Source organism: Uloborus diversus, chromosome 4 (genome assembly GCF_026930045.1).
Source record: "Uloborus diversus isolate 005 chromosome 4, Udiv.v.3.1, whole genome shotgun sequence".
In the NCBI taxonomy this organism is placed as follows: domain Eukaryota; kingdom Metazoa; phylum Arthropoda; class Arachnida; order Araneae; family Uloboridae; genus Uloborus; species Uloborus diversus.
Window position 1 is genome coordinate 134,023,160 of NC_072734.1, and position 13,290 is coordinate 134,036,449.

General features: G+C 31.5%; 1 protein-coding gene across 1 annotated transcript in view; it reads left to right on the forward strand.

The window, feature by feature from the left end:
• LOC129221135 (neurofibromin-like) overlaps nt 1–13,290 on the forward strand; it is a 110,652-nt gene that overhangs the window by 23,104 nt on the left and 74,258 nt on the right. The window contains exons 4-10 of the mRNA XM_054855580.1: nt 6,797–6,865; nt 8,904–9,022; nt 10,130–10,236; nt 10,328–10,395; nt 10,494–10,569; nt 12,101–12,207; nt 12,295–12,360. Of these exons, the coding sequence (XP_054711555.1) occupies nt 6,797–6,865; nt 8,904–9,022; nt 10,130–10,236; nt 10,328–10,395; nt 10,494–10,569; nt 12,101–12,207; nt 12,295–12,360 (612 nt within the window). The remainder of the gene's footprint in view (nt 1–6,796; nt 6,866–8,903; nt 9,023–10,129; nt 10,237–10,327; nt 10,396–10,493; nt 10,570–12,100; nt 12,208–12,294; nt 12,361–13,290) is intronic.

Genomic DNA, 13,290 nt, shown 5'->3' on the forward strand with positions numbered 1-13,290 from the left:
TGTTGCTTTATTTTATATCTTTTATTCCCATTAGTCATTCATTTTGTGCATCTTAAGTATTTCATGTTGAATAACAGTTTTTTATTTTTTAAATGCAGTAAAAGTTCAGTTCTTTATGGAAGAAACTGTAATGGTTAAGGAATGCTTTAGAGCAGTTTGAGGGGTGTTTATAAGTGCCTAAAAGTATTTGGTATGCTTTAAAAAATTTGTATGCATATATTTTACCAAAACCTCGAGATTTCAACCTACGCAAGGAGTCTTGGACTGCATCCCTCGCGTAAGTCCGGAATTGACTGTAATCAAATAATTTATAGTATAATTCATGTATTTTGATTTCACACTAGTAGGTGGTATCTTTCACTAATTTTGTTGATTTCTAAGCCTAAATTTGTTAAAATATTTTTTCAAAAAAATGAATAGAGGAACCTATTTTTATCCAATTCTCAATATATTTTGACTACTACAACATACTACCCTACTACTTTGAGTAAACATGTTTACGAATCTTTTAAAAGTCCTGTACATTGACTATTTTTTCAAAAAATGAATTGTAAAGCCCAAAAGTGTGATGTTTGAACTCATTAACAAAGGCATTTTGCATTGCCTTTATGTCTTAATTTTAATTTGGTATTTGTGTAATGCTAATATTTTAAAAATTGAGTTAGTTATGCATCTAAGATTTTATATAAGGTAAAGAAACCAAGTATTAAAACTAGAAAGCTGAATACATTTTTAAAATTCACATCTATCTCTCTTTCTCTCTCTCTCATTTTATAACTGTCTCAAGTAAACTATTTAGTGTTATGTGTAGCACATTTTATGTTCCTAAGTTGAACAAAATTTCAAAATTGTACATTTTACTCTTACTTTGCTATCTACAGGGCTCTCAAATGGTCCGCTTTTCCCGCCAAAGTCCGTTTTTTAGGGTTAAGTCCGCTTTAGACCGCTTTTTAACATTTTGGTCCGATTAGTCCGCTTTTATAATGTTTTTCCTTAAAAATCAGATTTTAAAAGTTTTCGATTACGTTAAAAAGTACTGTACACCCAAACACGCTGTCGCGGCGCCTTAACCTGACTTTCCCGTATTATGTCGTTTCAGATTGACATCATTACTCCTCCTTCAACCGCTGCAGCATGGTAAATCCACAAAAAAGAGAGGTTTGGGGGAGGAGTTATGACGTCGAATCGCGGAGCAGGGTGCTACAGATATTGCTCGGAATTTCAGCCTCACGTTTGCAATAACAAATGAACTTTCCGATCTCGAATATTCCTTTATTTCAAAGTTTTCATTGGATCCCAAGCTCTTGAGACTTATAGTACAGTAAAAATAGGGGTCGGACCCAAACATCCAAAAAAAAAAAAAGCTAAACCTGGTGCAAATTGTTTATTACCCCCCCCCCCAATAAGAACAGGTAAAAAGTCCCACCCCATTGTGCGTCGGGTTTTGGAATGGGGGGCATCTAAAAATTGCAGTGTTGAGTATTTTTTCAGAATTTTTAGAATAAATTTAAAGTGAGAATATTATGTTATACTAAATTTAAAAGCATAAAATTAAAGGTGTTTGACCCCCAAGAGGGATGACAAAACCCACAAATGCTACAGAGCCCTCCTATCCCCGTAAAGCGAAGCAGTACCCCCGAACCCCCCTCCATACATTTCATATGGAAACATTATTTTATGCTAAGAAAATTGTCAGAAATCAAGTGTGTCCATTTTCCAAGAGCGATGGTGCACCTCCTCTCAAAGCTACAACACCCCCCCCCCCCTGCCAAATAAAATAAATCCTCCTCCTCCCCCCCCCACCTTTTATTTCAAGTAAAAGTGTTATTTCATGCAAATCTAAAATGCATAAATCAGGACTGTCCACCCCATAAGAACAGTAGCTCACGTCCCAAAACGAAATTATGTACTAAAATATTATCCTCCCCCCCACCCCCTCTGATGGTGCACATTTGATTAAATGGCCAGAAAAATAACGCTGAACTGTTTTTTGCTTTCAAATGATTTCTCCTAAGCTTGTAACAAAAAGTCTTCGTTATCAAGATGTTTTTTGGAATCTAGATCCTCAGCAAAATCGTTATTGTTGCAGCTATGTCTAACACAGTTTGTGCATATAATTGAGCACTTCAGTCTACTTTCAGACTTTTCAAACATTCACTATATCCAATGAACCCCTCAGAGCAAGCACAAGATTTGAGACGCAGAAAGTCTTCTAGAGCAGAAGGCTTGGCTGTTGTAATAGGACTTCATTTATATTTCTGTGGTGCTTTCTTTACACTCATCAAAAATGACACTAGCTTTCCCATACTTACAAGTGACCTACACGCTGCATTGCTGGCATATTTCCTTGAAGCTTACATATCATTACCAAAAATATGTTCAAGCGGATATCTTCCTTCTATTACATATGAGGCAGTGGGCAAAATTAAAGATTTGGAGATAACCAGTACAAATGGTTGGTGAACCTCTCCTATATCTTCGGGCAAGAAATGGTTCTAGTAGACCTGGTAGTTGCTTCTATACAGCATGATTTAGAAAAAAAAATCAGTGAAAGTCTACCTAGGATCTTATCTTTAAACGCGTTTTATTCAAAACTTGAAAATGTCCACTTACATCCCTTTGCTTCTCACTGCCTCATATATGAAACCAGCTGTTCGTTCTGTGATTTTGGATGAACCTTTTGCTTCAGATAATAGTACTTTAACGATACAGGATTTCTTTCCTTCTGAAACCAGATTCATCGAATACTGATGGAGGATCAGCGCATAACTCGTACCAGAAGTTTTTAGCAATTTGTTATTCCATCTTTATTGTTCATACCATTCGGTGTAAAAGATGGTTTGGGCTTACACATCTTTACAGATAGTAACTACTCTCGTAACAGAAGCTAAAGACATAACTGCTTACCTTTTTTACAAAGAAATGCCACAAAATTGTTTGCCTTCCATATGATTTGATGTTACTACCCGAACGTTAAAGGTCTTATCGCAACTCACCTTATCATCAGCGAGCAATACCCATACCAACTTGAGAGGGAAGAAACTTCTGGGGCTTTAGAAACGGATTGAGATTTCCAAACTGGGAGACAAAAAGATGTAAATATTTAGCATTCTATTGATGTATTGCTCATTGCTCTCATCAAGGCTTGTTCTATCGTTGAATCACTACAGGTTCTAGACCACCTGAATTTGTCACTGCGTTAGATCGATGGATAGCTGATGTTTGATGTGATCAAATTTTTTTTATCGCATAATGTACTCAAAAGTTTCAGATAGAGTTGCAAGTATATGTCCGCATATTTAGCATAATTCACATAACCAGCTGCGTAAAAGAGAGGTAGCTTGGTGTTTGCAAATGAGAACCCCCACCGACTTAGAGGGTGCAGAATTGCAGCATTGCCCATCTCTCTATTGGCAATTCCGGTTTGTCCCACCCTTACGGTGATGGCAAAAGATTGTAGAAAAGTTGAAGTAAGTTAATCAAGAAGAAGTAGGGAAACTTTGGTCAATTTGGACTTTTTTTATGCTGCACAGGATTTTTTTTTTCCAGCTCTCTAAACAGTTTAATAACTCCAGTCACAAATAATTTGGTTACTGAGCTCGCTTAGATCTTTTAGAATTATCATTCTGACATTATCATATCATTGTGAGGCATTTTGTACTTTGGAAAAGTTTAAGTCAGGGGAATTTTTTCGTGAACTTCACTGCAAATGTGCACTCACTGTGATTTTGGAATGTAAATTCAGGGTCCCCCCCCCCCTCAATGCGATGGTGCACCCCTTAAATGTGACGGAGTACCCATCAAGAATAAAAGTCCTCAATAAAGAAAGAAATACCCCTTGAAAAAACTGCCTTAAAAATTCCAATGACGCAAAGCTGCTCCATGGACACCCCCCCATTCCCCCCCCCCCCGCCTGTACACCCCTGTTAATTAGAATTTTTTATGTGAGAGTTCATTTTTTTACTATTATAGAGTGGTTTCTGCGAGGTTTCAGAATTTTTTTTTAATAATAGAAATTATTCTTATTTAAATAGAGGATTATTTCGTCTCCCCCCCTTCCCCCCAAAACCCGACGCGCAAAGTGCTGGGACTTTTTACCCCTTCTTGCTGGAAGGGTAAGAAGTAATTTGCAACAGGTTTCACTTTTTTTTTTTTGGATGTTTGGGTTTGGCCATTTTTTGGCCTAATTTTACTGTACTATTATGGAAACATCCCATAACTCGGAACGTTTTAGCCTTAGAGTTGTCGCGCGTTATTAACTGTAATAGTAACGCTGCTATGAACCACTCCTTTTGCAAATGAGTTCGGTATATAATCTCGTGGTGCATGGCGCTAATTTTTTTTTTTTTTTTTTTTTTTTACAGGCGCACATGTTTGTAAATTTTATGCCCTTGAAATGTTCTGGAAAAAAAAAAAAGAGTTCATTTTCCAAGTGCTTGAAAAAAATATAAAAAGTTTCTTTATTGCTTGAATTCTTTCAAAAATCATTACAAGCAATCTAAAGCATACTTTAGATTGCTTGTAATTCTTTTAAAAATATTTCATCAGTGCAATTTTCTGAACATATGTTCGATATGTAGTATTAGTTTGGAAACCATGACAACATTGAACTTACTCGGACTTCGCGTAAAACTACTTCTCGCGTTTGAAATTTCAATCCTTTTGCATCTTGTAAATATTTTGATGTTTATGACACTAGGAAGTTATTTTGACATATGCTACTTTAGATTAGCTTATTTTTCGTTAAATTTCAATAATTAACGAAGTAATTATTTTGGAAACCATGGCGACATTGAACTTACTCGAACTTCCGAAAATGAATTTTAGTGTTTGAAATTTCAATCTTTTTGCATCATGAAAATATTAAAATATTTTGCCCAATCGAATGTTATTTTCCCAAATGCTACCTTAGATTAACATGTTTTATGTTTAATTTAGTAGGAAATAAATAAATTTATTTTATGGGAAACATGCCAAAATTGAACTTGGTTCGTGAAAATTTGCTTATCTGAGCTTCCAATTGTTTTCCATTTAATAAATATTTTTATATCTTTGGCAATTTGAAGTTATTTTGACATGCTACATTAGATTAACTCGTTTTAATTTTTATTTAAATAACTAAATAATAATAATTTTTTGTTTTTAATTCAAATTTCTAGTTTTGCAAACTTAATTTTAATTATTATTAGCTTATTTTCGGTTATTACTGTTTTTTTTGTAGGGGGGGGGATATTAAATGTAAACAATTGAGTGCATAACATTTTAACTTTGTGTTTGTATTTGAAACAAAGTTGAATTATAAAAGTTTATAAAGTTGGATTTATGTGCATCATGTCATTGTCATGCTGCCTGCTAAAGAGGGGAATTAGTCCCCCCCCCCCCCATAAAAGTTCAAAACACTCATGGCCTTGCAATCATGGAGTTTTTTTTTTTTTCTTCTTTTTTTAAGTCTCAGCTTTATGATTCTTGAAATATACTTTGAAAATGAAAATTGCAAAACTATAAGCCTTATGTGATCTGCTTCTTTTTGTGATTAAGCATTTCAGACATTTTTAGGAAAACTTTCAATACAGTAGATCTTTTATCAAAGTGTCTCTTGTAGAAAAAGCAGTTTGTTTTCCTATATTTTTTATCTTACTTTCTGTTATTTATACGTTAGCATTAAATGAAACCTGCATGTAATATTTATAGTGCGAATTTACGGTAGTACCTTGAAAAATATTTTTTTTACTCTTGAAAAGAGCTTTTTTTTTTTCTCCCTAAAGGGTATGAACTTTCTGATAAGAGATTAAATTTAAAATTCAAATATAAAATAATTTTATTATAAACTCAGTTGTAGCTTTGTTCAAAATCAAAACAATTATTTTTTGGTTTCACTGTGAGTCATGGGGAAGTGCAAATTTCTCAGCAAATAGTTAGATGAAACTGATGAAGATGGGAACAAAATTAGAGACTGGAGAAAACAAAAAGAGAATAACGTTTTTTGTTTGGTGTATGATAGATTAATATCGATTGAGGAGAGATATAACGCAATTAAGAAGCATTACGAGACAGAAAAACATATAAAATAATTTTCAACTAAATAAAGATGAAGCGCAGCTTCATCTATCCTTCAGTGAGACTACCAGCATCCCTGGTTCAAGTCAAAATGTATCATTATGCCTATTTAGTTCTAAAGAGGCTGCCTTAAGTGCTGACCCCCCCCCCCCCCCATCCAAATATTTGTGTAAATAATATTATTCAACGGATAAAAAGATCAGTTTCACAGGTGATAAAGGAATTGTATCATTATTATAGTTGATTAACGAATTATGTTCACAAATTTAGCAGCCGGCAACTAATTTGCCTTTTGGTGCTTCCCTGAGTTTAACTATGAGTGGTCCTCCCAAGGTCCTCTTTTTGATCCTAACTGGTCCTCTTTAGTCCCCTTTTTGATTGAAAATGGTCCTCTTTTACCCTTTTCTGAAGCTAAAATGTGTTGGGAGCCCTGTATCTATCAAAAGCAGTACTATTAGAATTTCTGAATTGCTGGATTATTTTTTGGGTTTTTAGAGTTTTTTCCTCCGGCGTTTCTAAATTTAAAAAAATATGAGCTAGGTTTATTATTATTATTATAGTGAAAATATATTGCTACTTTACATTAAAAAAAAGAAATAGGACAAATGGAGAACATTTTTATTTAAAAAATATTAGGGCAGGTGGAGAATTGATAATTAGTTGTTGTTTATGATTTGTTTTCTAGTTTTAAAAGTGTAATGCAGCAATTTGTCATAAAATGCATAACATTTCTCTGTAGCAACCTAAGGAAACTTCAAGATATGATGAAGCTATGAATGTTAAATCCTTGTTAAGAGAGCTATGTCAGGTATGTAAATTACTTTTTACTTTATTTATTAAACTATTGCAGTTATTTATGTTGCTGCAGTGTATAATGCAATGAATCTGAATAAAGATTGTAAAGTACATGTGCCTTGCTACAAATTGTCTATCAAGCATTTGGAAAATAAAAGGCAATACTTTCATAAATGATTGTAAAATGCTCAGAAAAAGTATAGGCGACATTTTCTTTTAAATTGTTGTGCCAAGGAAAAGATATTATTCAAGGGTGGATTCAGGGGACAGTCAAAAGGTCAGCTGACCCCCTGTGACAGGAATTTGTTTATGATTACTACCAAACTTCAAATTTTTAGATCCCAAAAAATAGTATATGGAAGTAATGTTATCCTTTTCTGTTTCGTTCTGTCAGGTATTTCTTCTCAGTGTGTTATAATTCAAAGAATTGACTGGGTTTGTTTACTGGGCTATTGCTGTTTGAGTTTTTTTCTTCATTTTCAAAAGAACAATCATCTCTGATGAGCTTAACGTTTTTTTCAAAACACTCTTTCACTTCTAACCACTAGTTGTGTGCTATAACATGTGTATGTAAATGTATCCAACTATTTCATAGCTGTAATAATATATTCAAAGCTTACGGTAACATGATCAGCCTATCTGCCTAAAGAAATATGACGTTTGATAAAAAGTTGGGGAACATGATCCATGGCACAGGTTGAACCATTAAAAAATTTAGGGGAGTGGGGGTAATTTGAGAGGGTTTTAATTGCAGTTGGGGGGAGGACAGGGTGCTCAGTAGCATATGGAGGGGAAAGGGACTGAAGATTACCTGCCCCTGTACAAAAGTTTCTGGCTCCTTCCTGGTATTATTATAAAGGAAAGTTTAAAATAGAGCTCAAATTTTAAAGATAAAAAACATATGAGGCAGTGAGAAGCAAAGGGATGCAAGTGGACATTTTCCAAGTTTTGAGTAAAACATGTTTAAAAGTAAAACCATTGATCGACTTTCATTGAAAAGTTTCCCTAAATCCTGCTTTATAACAGCATCTACCAGGGGTACTAGTACTATATCTTGCCCCAAGACAGTACAAATGGTTCACCTACCGTTTGTACTGGTTACCTCCAAATTTTTAATTTTGCCACTTACATCCCTTTGCTTCTCACTGCCTCATATGTATTTTAAAGAGTTTCTAGCAGTGGTTAAAACAGTCTTGGTATTTTCATGTAAATTAGCTTCAATTGAGAATCATTTTTCAAATAACAAATCAAAACGCTAATCAATGAGTTACACATCAATAGTTAAATAGGGAACAGGGAATTATTTTCCTTGTATAGCTAACTCCATATATATATATTTTTGTATTGTTTATACGTATATTTTGTCAAGTATTATCTCCTCATACATGTTTGAATGTAATAAATAACATCATTTCAACAACATCGTTTACACTACAAGTTTTAGAGATTTCATAACTTAGATTTCTATTTCTTGTGTTTAAAGTATCAAAAAAAGTAATTTAGTTCAGACGTTTAAGCAAACTGTGTGTGTGTGGTTTTTTTTTAAATTTAAAAATTTTTTTTTTTTATAACAAATAATTAATTTTACATGAAATCTTACGATGTGAAAGATTTGACTATCAAGGTTTTGATTGATGTTTAAGTTTTACTTATTATTTTTTTTTATGTGGAATTTTTTTAAACTTTGATTATTTGAAACATAAAAAGTAATGCAACCTCTCCAAGTTAAAGAGTAATTTTTGTATTCACCATGTGGCTTGTCTTATATTCAAAACTTTGTTTTTATGATAGATTTTTTATCAAAAAGAAAAAAAAAAGGCATTTTAAAGTTTGTAGTCCGTATTAATTGTAAATTAAAATCGTAAATTATTGTAAATTAAATGTAGTTTAAATTTAATATTTTGTTATATAAGTGTTGATCTGTCTATTATTTTGTTTATCAAAACTTAAACATTTTTTGGCAAATCATTTAGTATGATATTTTATACCATTTACTTTTGTTTAGATTTTAATTTTCTTCTTGTCTGATTCAGTAAATTTCTATTTTTCAGTTTATTGATGTTCCTAGTGAAAACCATATGGTTGTGCAGCTTAAAAATTTAGCCTCAAAAGTTTTATTTTCGTTGAGTTTAAACAATTTCAATGCTGTATTTAGCAGAATATCTGCTCGGTAAGAAGTTTTTTTGTTTTCTTTGAGTTAAAATTATAAGGACATTTAATTACTTGCCTGAATTTAATGTTGAATTATAAATATTGTATCCATAGATGTGAAGAGAATTCATTTGCTATTGAGCATTGGACTCTTGGCAGAGTATTTGACATTTTTAAATATATATATATTGATTAAATTATCAAGTCCATTACTTGTGCTTACAACAATGAAAAAAATCCTAGACTGTTTACATTTTAATTTGTTTTAGTTATTGCAAAGGAAACTTTTACCATATAAGTTTCGTTTCATGAATTAGGATGTCCTGAAAACTTATAAAGTTTCTTTAAACATTATTTTTAATTCTTGTTGCAATATCAGCACATGATTTTTAAACACTTTTGCAAGATTGTAAATATGCAATTTATTAATTATGTACTGAGAATAATTTTTTTTTTCTTTTGTACGAAATATAAAATTTTTAATGCATACTATACTTCAGCTTCCCAAACATGCCTTTAATTATTGAGAGAAATTTAGTTTAGCATGCTGTTAAGCATGTTGCTAAAAAGTTCATAACTTCTAAATGATTGCAGATTTGAGATAAATACCTTTGTGCTGAAAGGTAAAGTAAGAAATAACTATCAAAAAGCACAATTGCAGATTACTGCAGACGCACGTTTTGGCGTTACAAGAAATGCCTTTTTCAATGCAAAAAAAAAAGAGCTTATCGATGAAAATGTCTTTTCATCCATAAGCTCATTTCTTTTGCATTGAAAAAGGTGTTTCTTGTAACGCCGAAACACGTGTCTTCAGTAATCTGCAATTTGTGATTTTTGATATCGTTATTTCTTACTTTAGATCTCAGATTTGTTTTGCTTCTTTCCTTTTCTACTGCTGCATTTTTTGCCAAAATGGATGCAGAGAGCTTAGCTGTAAGAAATCGAAAGATATCATTGGTTGAGATCATTGTAAACAGTTTATTTAGGATAACATTTGATCTTTTTTTTTTTTTTTTTCAAATCATAAGAACAAGAAAGTAAAGAAATATTTTGTCTGGAAAGTACCTATTAATATTTATGATCTTTGTGCTCCATATTGTATCATTAATGAAGTTTCCCTTTTCAGAATGCAGGAACTGTCTAACAGCAATGAAGAAAATCCTGACCTAATTGACATTGAGCTTATTCAACATATAAATTTAGATGTTACAAGATTAATAAAATTGTTAAATGGTATTTTTTTTCTTTCTATTTCATACATGCAACTTTAGCGATTTGTGCTTTATTCACCACATTAAGTTATAATCATTTTTTATTTCTTTAGAGATTAATCAAAAGTTTAAAAGTTTAAAGAAAAATGTTTATATAGTTCTGATGAACAGTTTAGAAAAGGTATTTCCTTTTATTTTTTAAAATTTCTGATGAAATACTTTTTGTCACTAGGCTAATAATCTTGTTTTGTTTTTTTTTTTTTTTTTTTTTGATGAAAGGCTATTTGGAATTGGATGGATACATACCCACAAGAGTTTATGGAATTACAAAGGAAAACCAATGAGGAATTAGCTGGTAATGTTGCATTTGTAATGATTAAAAATTCCTATAAACATAATTTTCTAGAATGTTCTTATCCAATACTTTAGCTTTCCTTTCTTTTCATGTTGAATTACTTTTTAAAGATGTAACTGTATTTCTACATGCTTTAATTAACTTATTTTGAGATTCCTATAGCTGTGGAAAGGCCCTGAAAAGATCTTGGTTTTTTTAAACTAATGTAAAGCCAAGGAATTTCCTGTTTCCTATATAAATTCTCTTAAGACTTTTTTTTTTTTTTTTTTTTTTTTTTTTTGTCTTGCCACTTGTTCATTTATGAGTTTATTTTTTAAATTCTTCATTATTTTTTTTTTTTTTTTTGCTCCAGAGATTGTAAAACAAAGTCTATGATTATTTCATGGTATGAATTTGTCAAGAATGAATCAAATCATTAAATTTTAACATTCTGGAAAAATCTGAGAGGTGTGCAAAAATTTGCATGAAATCTGTTTTTAATTGCATTTTTAGCTAAACTCAGCTCTAGTGTTCATCATGTTAATCATTAGTATTATCAGCATAGATTAATTAAAATACAATTTTGGCATCATTTTGCAAAGTTTTTTTTTTGGTTTTCCATTTTTATATCCCTGATCCCTAAATCCCGAAAAATGATCTTTTTATATCTAGTAAAAATGCCTCAAATTTCATTGGAAGAGGAGAGTAGAAATACTTTAGATCATATTTATGTTGTTTAACCAATAATAAAATTGTCAGTTTCAGCCAACAACTTTTATTTTCATGTCCTTGGTATTAGTTTCCATGGTATTAAAGTTAGAGCTGGATAGTCTATAAAGACTCCTGTGCCACTAAAACTAATAGAACCAACCAATTTTATTAAAGTAGTATTGTTTGAGAACTTTTGAATTGTTTGAGAACTGCTTGTTATTTTTTTCATTTGATACAATAAATTTCTTTTAAAACATACTCTTAGTGAAACAAATTGGCAATTTAAATTAAAAGTTATTGTAGATAAAGCTTTCACATATTGTTACATTTAAAATTAGAGACCCTCCCCCCCCCCCTTTTTGGATGAAATAGTCAGAAAGTTTGCCAGAAGGAGGGTCCCTTTTTCTACCAAGATCCAGCCTTTGAAAAAAAAAATAAATAAATAATAGCATCTTTCTCTAGTTTTCTACTAGGCATGTCAAATGGTTTTACTTTTTCATTTTACTTTTCTTTTATTATTCTCCCTCTCTTTTTATGACTAACATTTTGTAACTATCTGTTTTATTTATTTTTTCTTAGTTCTTACATTTATTTCTCCACTTCTGGGTATGTTTAACAGCTGTCTTGCTTTATTCATTGCCTTAATTATAAATTTTTCTATTTGGGTTTCCTCATGTCTCTGACAACACCATCATGCCATTGGCACCGCAAGTTATTATATGTAGAAATGCAAACAAACTGGTTGCTTACTTTATTAGAAAACTACTTTGTTATATTTTTAATTTTGTTCTTCAGTTAAAAAAAATTCTAGATTGTTAAATGAATATTATCATTGTTGTAGATTGCTGTGATCGACTGTTTGATTTGTTAGACAACTTTGCCGAAAATAATAACAAAAAAAGATTAGCAACGTGGCCTCTACAGATGATGCTCTTAGTGCTGTGTGCTGTAAGTATAGTTTTTTTTTTTGTGCATTTTCTTGGAGAATAATCTCATGTACTCAGTCTTCTAAACATATATATTTTTTCCTTATAGAAAATTTTAGAAGAAATTGTGAATGCAGATGCCGGAGCTCCATTTTCCCCGAAGCATTATCGAAAAGTAAGAAAAATAATTTGTCTTTAAAATGTGTCAAAATTTTTTTTTTAATGATCAACAGGGTAAAAGAATACCCGTTGATCATTTTTTCTATTTTTTTTTGTTTTTTTTGTTTATGCCAAGACATACCGAGTAAACTAAGTTTTGGTTAAGAGGTTATGCACTTCTCTTGTTATTTTTTTTCCTGAGTGGCTGTATGTTATTCAAGGGTTTTATTGTATGAAAAACATCTTCTACGCCCTCACCCCCCCCCCCCCCCACTTTTTACTGTATAGTCTTAGCTTTTGATGTAGGATTACTGTATGTTATTTGTAATATTATAAGTTAATATTTTTGTAAATTGTAAGAACAAAAAAGCCGCAATTTTTAACCTGCCTATTAGAGAACTTCATAAGTTATTAAATTTGCATATTGTTGTAACTTGTGGTTATACAGCACCTGACCAAAACTAAAACAACAGTGTCATCATCTCATCAGTAAACTGTCATTATCTCTACTTTTAAGTGACAATGATACAAGCAGTTTTCATATTTGAATCACTATCGGATGCAATAGCAAATATTGGTAGAAATAAATGCTAATATTTTATTTATTTTATTTATTTATTTATTTTATTATTATTATTATTATTTTTTTTGTATATAAAGGACAGATTATGAACAGTTGGAAGCAAAAAACAAGTATAAAGAACAAAGAATGTTTTTTTTTAAGTGTAAACAGAGTCTACTAATCTAACATATCTATCCCTATTTATTTGCCCATATCATTAGCCCATCTGGGTCATTAGATTTTTAGTCAGGTCTTGATTGACTTCATTCCTGAGTGAAAGACATCCAAGTACTCTGATGATCTTTTCCCAAAGAATTAAGGCCTTCTGTTAAATTTGGATCTTAAGGGCTTATAACCAGTCATTTTCCCCGGCCACAACAAGTG